We start from the raw sequence: 16,404 nt of genomic DNA on the forward strand, positions 1-16,404 counted from the left end.
ACCCTTCCCTTCTCCCCCACCCACTAGCCTCTTTCTCCTCACCCAAATGCAATAAGTTTTGGGTTGCTCAGCCACCCCACTCCAAACCCGGCCGCTGGCCTCTCCTACTGGCCGGCTGGCCTGCTTCTCCCAGCTGCCCCAGCTCAGATGTGTTCAGAAATGGTGCCAAAAGCTGGGAAGCAAGCTGGGGAAAGAGGGTGGCGATCAGCTGGGGGACGGTGGCAAGAGGTGGGCGCCCAAGGGAGGAGCCAACTTGCATAAAATATATAGGTAAAGGTAAAGGGACCCCTGACCATTAGGTCCTGACCCCTGACCGACTCTGGGGTTGCGGTGCTCATCTCTCCTTATTGGCCAATGGAGCCGGTGTACAGCTTCCGGGTCATGTGGCCAACATGACTAAGCCGCTTCTGGCCAACCAGAGCAGCGCACGGAAACGCCGTTTACCTTCCCGCCGGAGTGGTACCTATTTATCTACTTGCACTGGCGTGCTTTCGGCTTCTAGGTGGGCAGGAGCTGGGACTGAATGACGAGAGCTCACCCCGTTGCGGGGATCTGAACCGCCGACCTTCTGATCGGCATTTCCTAGGCTCTGTGGTTTAACCCACAGCACCACCCGCTATGGGGGATGGCTAAAAATGTCATTGGGGATGCCAAAAGAACCAGGCCCCATAGAGTTGGTGCCTGTGTGTGGCATACCTTTGTGTGTGTGTGTTGCCCCCAACCCTAGCTAGTGAATTCACTTTTCGCTACAGGATTTTTTTTTCTTTTGGTACCGCAGAATTCTGTTAGGGTTGCCACATTTTGAAGAGCAAAAAAGAGGGCGCGTTGGCCGACTTCTGCTTTTAAGTATGGATAGCTATGACGACTCTACCCATGAAAAAGAGGACATATCCTGGTGAAAAAAGGTTATACGGCAACCCTATACAGTGGTACCTCGGGTTACATATGCTTCAGGTTACATACGCTTCAGGTTACAGACTCCGCTAACCCAGAAATAGTACCTCGGGTTAAGAACTTTGCTTCAGGATGAGAACAGAAATTGTTCAGTGGTGGCCCAGCAGCAGCAGGGGCCCCATTAGCTAAAGTGGTGCTTCAGGATAACATTTTCAGGTTAAGAACAGACCTCCAGAACGAATTAAGTTCTTAACCCGAGGTACCACTGTATATGGCGAATAAGGAGACTCCTTATTTCAGTGGGGCTTAACTCCTGAATAAGCCTCTGCAGGATTATAACCTTAGGTGAGTGTTCTCTTTTGAAGCAGCAGTTTCTAATGTCATGTGCTTCCAATTTGCCTCTTCTCTTATCTTGCCATTTGATTTTATTGCACTTTTAACTGTTTGTCTCCGTGTGCAGACGCATGTGCCCTTTCAGCGAATTCCATTCGGAAAGCGGGTTGTAAATAATCTAAATAAATAAACGAAAATTAAACAAAACAAAAAAAGGAGAACGGGACCTCTTGCTCGCGCAATGTTTACCTAGCTTGGGTGAGGTCATACATGTAATACGTTTGCCTACGCTCGGATATTGTTCAGAACGCTTGCTTCTCTTTCTGCATCCGCGAGGGGTCGCCTTTTGCAGAGCGAAGCTGCTCTGTCCTGCAACCGTTGTGCAGGATTCATATACAATGTCGGAAGCCAAGGAGGGGGGCGAAAGACGGATGTACACAACTGGAGAGGCTCGGGGAATTTGGGGAGGCGGGGTGCATTATTTATTTTACCCTCAGCAGCCCCAGGGTAAACCTCTTCCGCAGGCACTTGTCCGTTTAAGGACGAAGAAGCTGCAGCTTCCCTCTTTCTCCCGTACTACGCAATCCCAGGTCAACGCATACTTGCAACAAAGCCTGAGACAAAGCCCAGGCAATTATCGTGTTCCACCCCACCCACCACCTCTCTCTCTCCCTGCTTCCTTCTGCAAAATTCCTCGCCTGAACGGAAGCTTTGCAAAATAAAATAAAAATCTTGTGCAAAAAATTAAAATAAAATACATTGGGGGGGTGGAAGAGGGCAGGATGACACCGGGAAGGAGGCGGGCGCTTGTCACGCACGGCGTTTATCTTCAATGAGGAGCTGCTCCCTGCGAGGTTTGCTCCCGAGTAAACTTGCACCTAGATCCACCAGGTCGGTTGGCATTGCCAACTGGTGGTGCGGGGGGGGGGGAGAGAGAAAGAAAGAAAGAGAGACGCCTCCTCTCCTTTGCAAAGTGCGCGACCCACCCACGATCAGGCGGCGGAGCAAAACCCAGCGGGAGTGCGCGTCGGCGGCTTTGCATTTCTTTTGCAAGCGCCTCTCCTGCCGCCGCTTTGCAAAGAGAAGAAAAGAAGAAGCAGAGGGGATTTTGGCGCCAAATGCCTGGCACCTCCCCTGCTTTTATGGAAATCAGGGGGGTGGGGTTAAGGCTGGATCTCTCCCTCTCTCTTCCACTCCCCCCCTTTTCCCTCCCCGGGTGTGTCAGGATTTTTTTGATTTTTTTTTCTTGGGTAGTTAATAACATACAAGAGCTTCAAAGCCCACTCAGTGACAGTCATCTGTCTGCAAGCAAGGGTGGATGCGGAGGCTTAAGCCCGGCTGGAGGGTGGGGGGGTCGACCGGGCTTGCTGGTGCTCTGGAAAGTGCAAGGACATCCTCGGGCTTAACTCGCGCGCCCCCCACCCCCAGTCCTCTCTCCCTCGCCCCCCACGCACCCACCCATTTTCCGTGCAGCAGCCACCGCCATCCAGCAGGTAAGATGTGCCCGGGTGCGCGCGCGCAAAAAGAGCCACTTGGGAGAGGGGGGAAAAAAGAAGAGAATAAAATCTTGTCTTAACCGATGCAGCCCAAGCCTCAATTTGGAGAGGTGGGGTGCCGTTGGGTGTGTTGTGTTGTGTTTTTTTTTGTTTTTTGTTTTTGTTTGTTTGGAAGGATACCTAGTGTCTCCTGATGGCTGGCGCGTTGTCTATGCGTGTGTTGTTGTTGTTTGTTGTTTCCCTCATTCATCGCAAGCCAACCATGCTGCGGTTTATTTTTATTTATTTCCGCCGCCTCCCCCCCCCCGCCCTCCCACCGCGCGCTTAAAACTGTTGATGTGGCTGCGCGAGGAGCTTGCGCGCGTCTGCGCTTTTGTGCCCTTTGCTGCGTTCCGCGCGAAGAAATTTAGCAAGCCTTGGGTGGAGGTGAAATAATAATAATAATAAATAGTGGCGATCTCTCGTGTACAATAGTGGGAGCGATCAGGGGGGCGGGGCAGGCGAGAGCAGCAGCTGGGATGGCTTCGTATCCGCGGTGTGGGTTGCTTCGGCGAGCTCCGGTCGGGAAAGCTTTTCCGTTCCGAGCAGTTATTATTGCTATTGATCCCGGGCTTCATTACAGAAAGGGGGGGGGGAGAAAATCTCCCCCGCTTTCCTCTCCTCCCTCCCCTGCTTTCCTTTAATATCCCGGTGCCCGCGACGTCCATTCAGCATGGACGGGGTTTTTGTTTTGTTTTTGCTTTGGTGGAAACCTATTGCAGACTTTTACATGTCTGGACTGGCGCGATCCTGCTTTTTGCGCGCAGAATGGAGAGGTGCGCTTCGGTGCGTGTGTTGTCCGTTTTAAAATATGCCTGCAAAATCGTGGATGCCTGGGTTGGAACTTGTAGTGTTTTTCTGTTTAATTTTTTTCGCAATTTACAGCGCAATATATATATTTCCCCCCCTTCCTCCCCAACCAGCCTGCCTGCCCACAATCAGTGTGGCGCAAAAACTTCCTGTCGCCTATACTGAGAGGCTGTGTTGGTGTGTGTGAATGAATTTCATTCTGTTGCATAATGCTGCTGCTGCTTTGGGAGACTTCCTAGTTCGCCTTCCTACTCCCCTCTCTGCGTGTGGGTTTCTGGAAGCGCGCTTGGGAGTGAACGGAATGGCAATTTGCAAAGTAGCGCCGAGCGCGCCTCTCCCCTCCATTCCCCCCCCCCAACATCCGTCGTCCTCCTTTTCCCTCTCTCTGCGTAGCCTGCAGATGACAAAAGAGGGCAGAAACTTCCTCTTACTTTGCTCGAATATCCAGAGGGTGGGTGGGTTCTTCCCCCCCCCCCCACGGTGTCTGCCGCTGGATGAATTTCTCCCTGCATCTGTGAACATTTCCTCCCCTCCCCGGATTGAAGGGGGTGCGCCCCAAGGAACAGACTTGAGAGACAGCAGCATGCAGGAGTTGAAGACAAGTCCTTGTACATTCATATAGCCCTGTTCAGATTTTCCTGCTGTTTCTCTACAGAAGGTAGAAGAAACCCGGGAACTGTTGCTGTATGTGGGTGGAGAGCTTTTGTTTCTGTGGGACTGTATCACAGGATAGGTGTGTGTTTCTGATTTTTTTTTTAAAGTCTAATTTGTTTTTGTTTTTTCCCCCCTCCCACTTCTCTCCTGCTTAGTTTGTGATCCTGCCTGGAAAGGCGATTGGGGGGGGTGCATCTCCTTTCACACCAAGTGGGGAAAAAACAAAACACAAGATTTCTTCTCGGAAGGAAAGTACGCAGAGATGCCAGGGATGGTCAGTAAAAACCCAGATCTTGAATTCGACTCCTTGCAGCCTTGCTTCTACCCGGACGAAGATGATTTTTATTTGTGCGGTCCTGACTCTGCTCCCCCGGGGGAGGACATCTGGAAAAAGTTCGAGCTACTGCCTACACCTCCCTTGTCTCCCAGCCCGGCAGGTCTGCAAGAAAACCCCCCCGGGGGAGCCCCCGTTTCGAGTTGGGGCGGGGCGGGGACTCTAGGGGGGTTCCGAACCGCCGACCCTCTGGACTGGGCTTCGGAATTGCTGCTCTTGCCCCCGGAAGCGGACCTGTGGGGCGGCGGCGATGGAGGGGACTCCTTCGAGACCGGCTTGGGGGAGAACAGCAACCTGAACGCCATCATCATCCAGGACTGCATGTGGAGCGGCTTTTCCGCCAGCGAGAAGCTGGAGAGGGCAGCGGCTAACGAGAAGCCGCAGAGCAAAGGAGGAACAGCTGTCGCGCCGGCCACAGCTGGGTCTACAGCCGCCGCTGCTGCCGCCGCCGCCACCACCACCGCCAGCAGCTCTGCGAACAATGGCAGCAGCAGCAGCAGCCAGGCGCAGCTGAACAACTCTGTATCGGAGTGCGTGGATCCAGCCGTGGTTTTCCCCTTCCCTATGAACAAGAGGGAGCCGGCTGCTCCTGCTGCAGCGGCTGGGATCCGGGGGAACCTTGGCGGCGGCAGCGAGGCGGTTCCAGGGGTGGCGGCTCCTGCTCAGCACAGCGGCTGCCACCCAAGCGCAGCCAGTGACAGCCGGACCGGCAGCAGCTCTGGCGATGACACGCTCAGCGATTCCGGTAAATAGCCACATGCTTTCCCGCTCCATTGGGAGGGGGTGTGTGTTTCGACTTGCAACGCTCTTCCCCCTGCCCCTCACAGCAAGCCAGCACAGTAGCACAGCTGCCTTGCTTCAGTTGTGCCACCAGCCAGAGTGGCGACAGCTATGCCTGGATAGCTCAGTTGGTTAGAGCAGGGTGCTGATAACTCCCGGGGTTGCAGGTTCGATCCCCGTATAGGACAGCTGCATTGCAGGGGGTTGGACTTAAAGGTCCTCAGGATTATGATTCTGTGAATCGATAGGAAGCTGGGTGGGTGATCACCAGTGGTTGGGTGGCTGATCACCAACGCTGTTGAATGATCCCAGCTCCATTAGGCTGGTGCATTTGGACAGAGCTGCCTCTTTACCTAGAGAACAAGGAAATGATATCTTCCGGTTGTTTTGTTTTGTCTCCCAGGCTGTAACCTTTTCCTTCCTGCATCCAAATCATAGCTAAGGCTTACTCCTCCCCCCCCCCTTTACACACCAAACCAAAGTATGCAGATCTGTATATCTCAGGTCATGTCTCAGTAATAGTAAGACTGAGTGGAAGTTACTCACAGAATTCTAGAGCTGGAAGGAACCTTGTGGTTCTTCCCTGCAATGCAGGAATATGCAGCAGGATTGAACCTGCAACCTTGGCGATTTATCAGTACAGCACTCTTAACCAATTGAGCTATGCCCAAGGTGGCTTGATCTCGAGGTGAACCTTCTGCTACAAAGCAATAAGGTGGAAAGAGAGGTTTAAAGCAGAGGTGGGAGGGGGAGACACCGGGAACGAGAGAGGCCATTTGACTCCTGTGGAATTGAGGGAGGGGTAATGAATGCTGCTGATATTTATGCCCAGGAGCTCTGCAAAGACAGGATACATAGGGCTACTGTGTTTGTTTCATAGGGAGAAAATGCTTGTAGAATGTAGTCTGCTTGCATTATTATTATTATTTTTTAAAAAGATTAATAAATAATAATCTAGACTGGCTTTCCAAACTGGTAGGTGAGTTTAATTGCTTCCCTGCTAGAAAATTACAAAGCTTGACCAGTAGGTGGCAGGGTACATGCCTCTCTCAGATCATTATTCTTATCAAAAAAGTTTCCCTTGGGGACTCCCGTTCCAGACAGTTGTATGGGTTCCTCCTACCTTACACACAAACTTTGCAGTGCTGATGATGGATGGATGGAAGAAATTCATTTTAAAAAATAAATCTGCAAACCTACAACATATTTATGCTAAACATCACTGCAGTTCTGCAGCTGGTTCCATTTCTGCTGCCATATATACTATATACAAGTTTTGCATGCAACAGCGTATTGTGAAAACACAAGAGCGATTTGCTCTTTTGTGCTGGGCATGGATTGTTTATTTTGCACGAGGCATCAAAAATTCATGCTTTCCCTCATCGTCCAGCAATTTAGCAGGTGTTTTAGAAGGGCGGTAATAAAAAATGCTGAGCTACAAGTTAAGTGAAACATTTACACTCCTGGTGGGAGAGAGGGATGGTAATAAACACAGCTTCCCATATGTAAATGAGAGTATCCCTATGACCAGAATCATAAAGTTGACGAACAGCCTCCTGTTTCAAAACACTCGCTGCTCCCTTCATGTCTGCATCTTGACAGCTTTGAGTGAAGGAGCATTTCCTCCCAACAGCTGTCTTCCTGGCAGTAAACCAAAACTTTGGCTACCAACTGGAAGAGCTCTGCATTCCCTGTTAGAACAAATCCAGCTATTGTTTGGTTTCCCAGTCCCTTTTCAGTCAAGCAAGATGTGCGTGTGTGTACATTTAATGTGCATTGTGTGCCTGCTTGTATTGTCCGTGCAATTTAGAGCACAGACTGGTAGCTTAAAATGCAAATTAGGGTATTTCGTTTCCAGATTTATTTTCATCCTCCTATGATTATTTGGGTTGCAAATTTATTTGCTTTCCTGCACAGCTTGAAATCCAGTGCTTTGTGCTATTTCTTGTGGATCTAGAGCTACATCTTGGTTACAAGACCTGCAGAACTATATAGCATAGCATGTAGCCTCTAAGGCACATGTATACAAAGTCCTTTCTCTTTTACCTTTAAATGCTGTTTCCCTGCTTCCACTGCCTCTTTTGCGTTGCTTAAATATTTATACATGGGCATTTGCCTTGGGAATTGCTTTCATTTCGTACACATATATGCTAATTAATGCTAAATGCTTGAGAGCCTTCTGGTGTGCTTTCCTGAGATGATAACATCTCCCTGTTTCTTCTCTCTCTCCCCGATGTGTTAAAAGATGAAGATGACGAAGAGGAGGAGGACGACGAGGAAATTGACGTGGTCACCGTGGAAAAGAGGCGGTCCTCATCCTACAAGGCCGTGACCACCCTCACGGTTGCAACGCGCCCCAGAAGCGCCACCTCCTTTGCCTCCGTGAGAACTCAGCCAAACGAAGTCCTTCTAAAGCGCTGTGCCCCTATTCACCAGCAGCATAACTACGCCGCGCCTTCGCCTTACATCGAAAGCGAGGAGGTGCCGCCCCAGAAAAAGCTAAAAACTGAAGCGCCCCGTCCCGTCAAAGCCATGACCCAACCCAAGGCCAAGAGCTCCAGTCCCCGAAGCTCCGATTCGGAAGACAGCGAGCGCCGGCGTAACCACAACATCTTGGAGCGCCAGCGGCGCAACGACCTGAGGTCGAGTTTCCTCACGCTTAGGGACCATGTGCCGGAACTGGTGAAAAACGAGAAGGCGGCAAAAGTCGTCATCTTGAAAAAAGCCACCGAGTACGTTCATTCGCTACACGCCGAGGAGCACAAGTTGTTGCTAGAAAAGGAAAAACTGCAAGTCAGACAACAGCAGCTGATAAAAAAATTGGAGCACATGCAGACTTGCTAAAAAAAAGAGATATTAAAAAAATAAATAACAGCGTTGTTTTTTTGTTTCGTTTTTTAAAATTGTCTGATCTGGACAGCCACTGCCACTTTGCACATTTTTGATTCCTTAAAGAGAGTTATGTTTTTTGACGTTAAGAATGTTGGTTTTACTTTTCAATCCAGTCTCCGAATTGGAAGAGACTGCCAAACCGTGACGGGGATGCCTTTTGTATTTCCTCTTAGAACTGTATATGTTCTTTATCATTGTTGTGAGCCTTTGGATCTGCTTATGACATCCAGTTCAGTTTGGAAATATTCATTCCTTTTTAAATGGTGCTTATGTTCTACCAGGTGTTATGGGGCAAAACCATTTTGTACCCGGGGGGGGGGGAGGGCGGGGAGAGAGTGGGGAACAAGCCACACCTCTGTAAATAAAATACACACCCACACTTGCCTTTTGTACATGTCTTGGGTTATGAGAGGTGACTTTTTGCTACCAATATTAGACTGGAAGTTCATACCTAAGTACTGTAATACCTCAATGTTTGAGGAGCATGTTTTTGTATGCAAATATATTGTTAATCTCTGTTATGTACTGTACTAATTCTTACACTGCCTGTATACTTTAGTATGACGCTGATACATAACTAAATTTGATACTTATATTTTCGTATGAAAATGGTTGTGGAAAGTTTTGAGTAGATATTACTTTATCACTTTTTTGAACTAAGAAAACTTTTGTAAAGAAAATTTACTATATATGCCTTTTTTTCCTAGCCTGTTTCTTCCAGTTAATGTATTTGTTAATGTTTGTTGCATAGAACTGGGTAATTGCAAAGTTCTGTGTTTAATTTCTTCCAACGATGTACATTTAGTGCTGCATCTTTATAGCACTTTGAAATACCTCATGTTTATGAAAATAAATAGCAGTTAAATGATGTGTTATACTTGCTGCTTTTTATAGACATTTCTCTACGTTATTTCCGTCCCTTTCATTGATAGAAAATAATGCCTGCAAAAAATGTAATACAACTTAGTATTGCCTGTAATAAATTGCTTGCTGAGCAAACTTGAGATAGAATTCAATGCTTCCCAACCTTGAGTCTCGGTCTGTTTTTGGACTACAATTCCCATCATCCCTGATCTTGTTAGCTAGGGATGATGGGAGCTGTAGTCCAAAAACAGATGGCGACTCAAGTTTGAGAAACAGAGTTAGATTTTGGACCAGGCCCGGTATATGAGGTTGGATCAGGCATGGGGTAATGAGTTCAATGTAGATTTTCATCAGGTGATCTTTAGAATTAAAAATCAACAGGAACTGTGTTTATCTGAATCATATTTTGCCTATGACCATTCTCAGATTAGCCAATAGGGATTTTGGACCTTGACTTCCTGCATTTAGGATTGCTATTCTGGTCAGCCTGTTTAGTACCAATTCTGATTCTGGAATGTGCATTTGAATATAACAAAAGAAATTACAATAGCTATCCCATTGACTTTGGTAGGGATTACTCCTAAGGAAGCCCGCACATGGTGGCAGGCTGTTTACTTGGGAGCATGGCCTGGGCGTAGCCAAGGTGGGGCAGCTGCCCCCCATCAAGTAAAACAATAGCAATACAGTCTTACCTTGGATCCTGAACTCCGCAAACCTGGAAGTGAGTGTTCCGGTTTGCCAATGTTCTTTGGAACCCGGACATCCAACAGGGCTTCTGATTGGTTGCAGGAGCTTTCTGAAGCCAATTGGAAGCTGCACTTTGGTTTCCCAGTGTTTTGGAAGTCGAAAGGACTTCTGGAACGGATTCTGTTCAACTTCCGACTGACCAATCATGCTGATTCTGCCCCTCCCTTAACAAAAGTCCTGCCCCACCCTTAACAAAAATCCTGGCCATGCCCATGGAACATGGCCTGTAAAGCTCATAGTATTTACTGCACATGATTAGAACTCTAGGTCAGGATCAAGACTGCCCTGCTGAAAGGAGAGCAGTGGGAACGAGAGATTTTGAAACACAACCCCTTTCTCCTTTGGGCTTCCCACAGTAGTGTGGCTCTTGAGCCTAGCATTTCAGGCATATAACAAAAAAACACTTCTCACAAAGCCCAGTCGGGTTGAGAAAAGAAACTGCTTTCCTCTTAACAGTGGTGCTGTCCTCAAGATTTCTCAGTGCTTCAGTAAGAACATCTGAACTCTTCCCTATGTGCAGAGATGATCCCCACAGCAAGTTAGCCATTTGCAACTTTGCGTTGCCCACAATATAAAGCACCCAGAACCTGTTTATTAGTAGGTCTCAACGAGACTCTACAGATTCTCAAACGTAGCTTGGCTAACTTAGCTTGGGTAAACTGGGTGCCTTAAAACTGCAATTCTGACAACGAGGAAGTTTGTGCTGCCAAATACAGCTTTTTGTGGGCTTTTGTATTTTGCAGTGTTTTTGTATCGCCTGAATCCAGGACATAGGCACTTCAAATTTCACCCCCCCCCAATAATAATTATACTAATTGTATATTCATTTCTAAGTTCATCTATGCTCGTTGAGTTTAAACAGGGACATTTTTTTTGTTTGTTTACCTTTTGTTCAGGAGAATGACAGTTCATTGTACTTGTGTGCAGTTGGAACAGCAGTGATTTTTCAGCATAATTGTGCTCTAAAGATCCTGGAATCTGTAGGCAGGTGTTGCTATTTCAGGATAACAGCCACTGCAGCAGTGGAAGTATAAATGAACCCTGTATAATCAGCTAGGCTCTTATTCATGCTGATGTTTTTTAAATGGAATACCAAAAGACACTAAAAAGTGTTACCCATTTTATAACTTAATATTTTTATGCTAATTATGAATGACCGGTTGAAGACATGTAGCGATGTATTCCTACTAGCAGGGCCACAATTTTGGAAGTTCCTTACCTTAAAGCAGGGTGGGGACCCTGAGGCCCTTCAGACATTAGACTACGGTTCCCATCATCCCTGGCCATTGGCCATGCTGGCTGGGGGTGATGGGAGATGGAGTCAACAACATCTGGAAGGCCACATGTTCCCAATGCTTGTCCTGGAGCATGTTTCCCAAACTTGGGTCTCCAACTGTTTTTGGACTACAATTCCCATCATCCTTAGCTAGCAAGACCAGTGGTCAGGAATCATGGGAACTGCAGCTGGAGACCCAAGATTTCTATCTGCAGGCTCTCTGACGGTCAGTTAGCAGACTGCAAAAGTGGGGAAACCTCCATTGACCTTCAATTCTCAATTTATTTAAGTGGGGCTTGCACTTTTGCTAAAATTCTGTCTAGGGGACTGTTCTATTAGGCCAGAGATGGAAACCCCAGACAGCATGGCCAAAGGTCCAGTGGATGGGAGCTGGGAATCCATATGTTATGTGGAGTTGTATTAGGCCATGCACATGTCATTTTCTTGAAGGATAACTTCTTGTACTTCACTTAGAGACTCTGTTTTGCAGCATACCTGAGCAGCACTTTGCTGATGAATTCAAACAGGGATCCAAGAGCCTGGTTGTTGTTTTTTTAAAAAGATGCTAAAGGAGATCTCTTTTTTAAAAAGATACTACAGATACTTCATGATATCTGCAATAAATACTCAGTGTGTCACATTTTTTCACTCCAGAGGCACAATTAATAAAAGCCTTACTCTGTATAGGGCAGAAAGTTGCCCTATAGTGAGTAAGGCAATTGCGTACCCTCCAACATTTCTCCGATGAAAATAGGGATGCCCTATTCCACTATTATTATTATTATTACTCCCCTGCCCATCAGACTGGGTTGCTCCCAGCCACGCTGGGTGGCTTCCAACATATATGAAAACATAATAAAACATTAAAAAATTAAAAGCTTCCCTATACAGGGCTGACTTCAGATGTCTTCTGTAGGTTGTATAGTTACTTATCTCTTTGGCTTGTGGGGGTCGCATAACTCCATACCCTCCAACATTTCTCCAATGCAAGTAGGGGCAGGAAAAGCAGGACATTCTGTGATCAAATCAGAAACCAGGGCGGTTTCTGTAAATCCAGGACTATCCCTGGAAAATAGGCTGCAATTGCTCCATCTAGCTCAGTATTGTTTACAATGCCTTGCAGTGGTTTTCTGGGGTTTCAAATAAGGAACATTCCCAGCGCTACCCAGAGATGCTGGGGACTGAACCTGGGACCATTTGCATGCAAAAGAGACACTCTGCCACCAAGCTAATCAAACACTGGCCTGGGACTCTTCAGTCTCTATGAGAATAGCCTGCAACCCACTTCTAGGACTCCCAAGGGTCTTGCTCTTCTGAGCTTGATATGCTCCCGAGTACACCAAGGTGGTGTGGAAAACCCAATAATCTTGGCTTGCTGAAGGATTCAGAACATCTAAGGCTGCCGTGACAGGCCACAACACGTCCATCTCGCACGTGTTCCTTGCAGAATAGAACCAGAACCCTGGCATCTCTTCGTAGGCTTGTTCCAGAAGCACCTCTGCCTGCACCAGAACCTGTAGTTTTGGACCACATTCCACTTGGGGGGTCCCTCTCCTCACCCCTATTTCACTTGCAATCAGGCAGAACAAACTCAGGAGGCGATTTGCGACATTTTACGGAGGACGTTCAAAGATGTGTTTGGATCAACTTAGATCATCGCACCGTAGCATAACTATTTTCTGGACCAAGCTGTGTTTAAGCTGCACGCTATTCCATTCTTCACTTCACCCCGTTACTAGGTAGTTTGTTGTCATCCCCTTCCTCTCCCATGGGACTGTATAATCATTTGTGTTTTCTACTGTTTAAGCAAACCGCATGCTGGGCTGTTATGCAAAGGGTGGATTGCTTTATTGTCACTTCAGCTTGTCTCCTCCTCCTCCTCCTCCTATTCTTCTTGTGGATATCCTGGTTTACACCTAGTCTGTAAACCTTCTGGGAAATGTCTGGTTTCTTAGTGGGCTTTATAGCGCCTATGTCTGATCCTGAATAAAGATAGCCTCCACCCCTTTTGACTGATTCCTTAATTGTCTCAGCATGATGAACTGGGCAGAAACACACTTGCCATCTGCGCTGCTCCTTAGCTAGGTGCGTTTAGGGGTGATACCTAAGAAACCACCCCCCTTTCCTCAAGGAAGAACTGAGAAAACTACTTGTGAAAGATCACACTCTGTTTCAGACAATACAAAGTGTGTGTGTGTGTACATCATACCCTCCAACATCTCTCCAATGAAAATATAGACATCCAAGTCATTATTATTATTATTATTATTCCCCGCCCATCTAACCAGGTTGCCCCAGACATCCTGGGTGGCTTCCAATATGTATAAAAACATAATAAAACATTAAACATTTAAAAACTTCCCTAGACAGGGCTGCCTTCAGCTATCTTCTAAAGCAGTGTTTCCCAACCTTTTTTGGGCAAAGGCACACTTGTTTCATGAAAAAAATCTCGAGGCACACCACCATGCCAGATGGGGAAAGGTCACTTTTTACTTATGTAAAAAAAAAAAAAAAAAAATAGTAACAGCATAGAAGGTAATGGTTAGGCTAGCATCCCTCTTCCAAATATGCTAGGTTTTTATTTGCAGGGACTGTTCTACATGGGAAAGCATTCAGCACTGTCATTCTCCCATCTGCCGTCTGAATTGGTACTATTCTGGGTCAACTTACTCTGCTGCATGTGTAGATGAAAATGGCACCAAGTGTGGGGGAGGGGGCAGAACAGGTTTCAGATACAGGATATTAAGCATACACGTACTTCAGATTGAACTGGTTGCTTTGCAAGTTTTCATTTCCCAAATGACTGCCTTGGCAAGAGCAATACCTACCAGGCTCAACGCCGGTCTCGCGCTGCCGCTTCCCGCGCTCTCAAGGACCCGGGAGGAGGAAGGCGTGAAGGGAATCCCGAAGGCGCGAAAACCTCGCGCATGCGCAGGCCTTCCGCCTGCGACAGCCCAGTAGGCCGGCCGAAGCGAGCGGCGATGGGATGTGGGAGGGAGCTCGCTCGCCGCCCCGCGTGTGCCTATGTGGGGCACGTTACAGCCCCGTGACGTCAGCGCCACGCAGGCAGCCAGGCAGGCAGACGGCGAGAGCCCCGCGCTGGGCGGCCTCTCCTCGCCGCCGCCGCCCCGCCTCTCGCCGCCCGACTCGCCCGCCTCCCTCCCACGGCACACCAGGAAACGTCTCGCGGCACACTAGTGTGCCGCGGAACACCGGTTGGGAAACACTGTTCTAAAGGTTATCTACTTATCTCCTTGGCCCGGTGTGTGTGTGTCGCATAACTCCATAACCTCCAACATTTCTCATTTGAAAATAGGGACGTCCTACCATGCCCTCCAATATTTCTCTGGTGAAAATAGGGACGTTCTAAGGAAAAGTGGGACATTCTGGGATCAAATCAGAAATGGGAACGGCCTCTGTAAATCTGGGACTGTCCCTGGAAAGTAGAGACACTTGGAAGGTCTGGCACACGTACGTGTGCATAAACCTTTGTATTACTAGTATTGTTTCTTTTAAAAAAAATTGTCCCACCTTGCAGTTGATTAAGCATAGCCAGAGTGACTCACAGAAATATGTAACTATATATTCACAAAAGCGAACAAACAAAGCAGTGAAAGAACTGGGAAGGCCCTTCTTTGATCCATAATATGTCTAGGTAGGGGTTGGTAAGATTCCTTGCTTGAAATCCTGCAAAGAAATCCTGCAAAGCCACTGTAGACACTACTGATGGTCTGACTCTGTATAAGGAAGCTTCCAATGTTCTCAATGCAGCATTCTAGAATGCAACAGGAGCAACAAAGGTACGACTTATTATGTGACAGGGGGGCAGAGACCCCGAGAAAGTATTTTTTATTAGAAATGTTTATGATGTTCCCCTGGTAAAGGCATAAATCAATCTTCTCGTAGACCATCACTGCGATTCCAAACAGGGTAAACGTGTTATTTGGAATGCAATTAAAAACGTGGCTTGTCCCAGATGATGTTCTGAATATCTCACTGCCGGAAACACCCCCACTCTAACATTCATAGAAACTGCCCATCGAGTATGAAAAGTTCATGTGTGTTGTTTTGTAGTGCGTTCCATTCAAAAATGCACGTGAAGGACCAGTGGGTTTTGTGCGCTTGTTCAGGCAGCTTCAAGCAGTACCAGGAGATGGACTGCCCCTTTTGAGACAAGACCTTTTCTCAAGCAGAGCTTTCCTTGTAATTTACTTACCTATCTATTTATTTTAATGAGGAATATAGATCGGGTGGCCAGTTCTACAAAAAAGGGGATCTGCATTGTCAAGAACATGGATGGAAGAGGATGCAAATTTGCATAAAATACTGCATACGGTGCAGCAGAGATGTAAACTGAGAAACAATTTCTGTCATTTAAATAGAAGCGCAATAAATCTATACCATAAGGGGGAAGACATCAGGTGACTTGCGGGCTTGCTCAAACTGACCCAGCACTGCTCACGGTTGATGGTCAAATTCAAGGCTTCTGATCTCCCTTTGTATGGTTCCTTATTTCAAACCAGACATGGACAGGCCAGCCCTCAAATAGATGATATTTTCAAAACAGAAGACTGTACAGTCATACCTTGGAAGACGAACAGCTTGGCATTCGTACGTTTTGGCTCCAGAACGCCGCAAACCCGGAAGTGAGTGTTCCTGTTTCCAAACGTTTTTTGGAAGCCAAACATCCAGCACAGCTTCCTAGTGGCTGCAGGAGCTTCCTGTAGCCAATCGGAAGCAATGCCTTCGTTTCCAAATGTTTTGGAAGTCAAACGGACTTCTGGAATGGATTCCGTTTGGCTTCCAAGGTACGACTGTATAGTAAAACACACGACCACCTTAAATATAGAATGGTGTGGAAGCAGGGGCATTGTGTACCCAAAGTTGCCAAAAAACTTTTAAATAACTTTAACAAAATATTCCTTTCCCCCACACCCCGCCAAAAATGTATATAAGTTTGGTTTCCTCTAGTGCATCCAAATCTCTGGATTCATCCCAGCCCATGTTTTACAGGTTGCGGTTGGACCTCACCAGGCAAATCATGAAGCATTTAGCTAGGCCTAATTCTGTCCTTTCCTTTTGTAGCAGCTGTTTAAAATGGGAGGGGGCTCATTTGTAGTTTGCATTTACTGCCTTTTCCTGCAGCTTCCTGCCTCTGCATCGCATCATATACCAGGGGAGTAAGATGTGTCTGTAAACATCCTGTAATATTTTCCAGTATTAAAATAATGTTGATATGCTATGTTACATTTTTCTTTCTGGAATAAGCAACATATTCAAAGCGA

At 47.2% G+C, this 16,404-nt stretch overlaps 1 protein-coding gene across 4 annotated transcripts; it reads left to right on the forward strand.

The window, feature by feature from the left end:
- The first annotated feature begins 2,087 nt into the window (after nt 1-2,087).
- On the forward strand, nt 2,088-9,100 carry MYCN (MYCN proto-oncogene, bHLH transcription factor). Of its 4 annotated transcripts, none has more exons than XM_083495979.1 (3): nt 2,088-2,720; nt 4,382-5,305; nt 7,586-9,100. In XM_083495979.1, exons 1-3 carry the CDS (start codon nt 2,546-2,548, stop codon nt 8,182-8,184), a joined length of 1,698 nt encoding a protein of 565 aa, XP_083352105.1. In that variant the 5' UTR covers nt 2,088-2,545; the 3' UTR covers nt 8,185-9,100. The 4 variants fall into 4 exon arrangements, with proteins under 4 accessions (XP_083352105.1, XP_083352108.1, XP_083352107.1 ...); XM_083495982.1 differs by lacking the exon at nt 2,088-2,720 and adding an exon at nt 3,126-3,149; XM_083495981.1 differs by lacking the exon at nt 2,088-2,720 and adding an exon at nt 3,199-3,548.
- Nucleotides 9,101-16,404: the final 7,304 nt, after the last annotated feature.

The sequence above is a fragment of the Podarcis liolepis genome, assembly GCF_965112155.1.
Source record: "Podarcis liolepis genome assembly, chromosome: 3".
NCBI classification, from domain to species: Eukaryota; Metazoa; Chordata; class Lepidosauria; order Squamata; family Lacertidae; genus Podarcis; species Podarcis liolepis.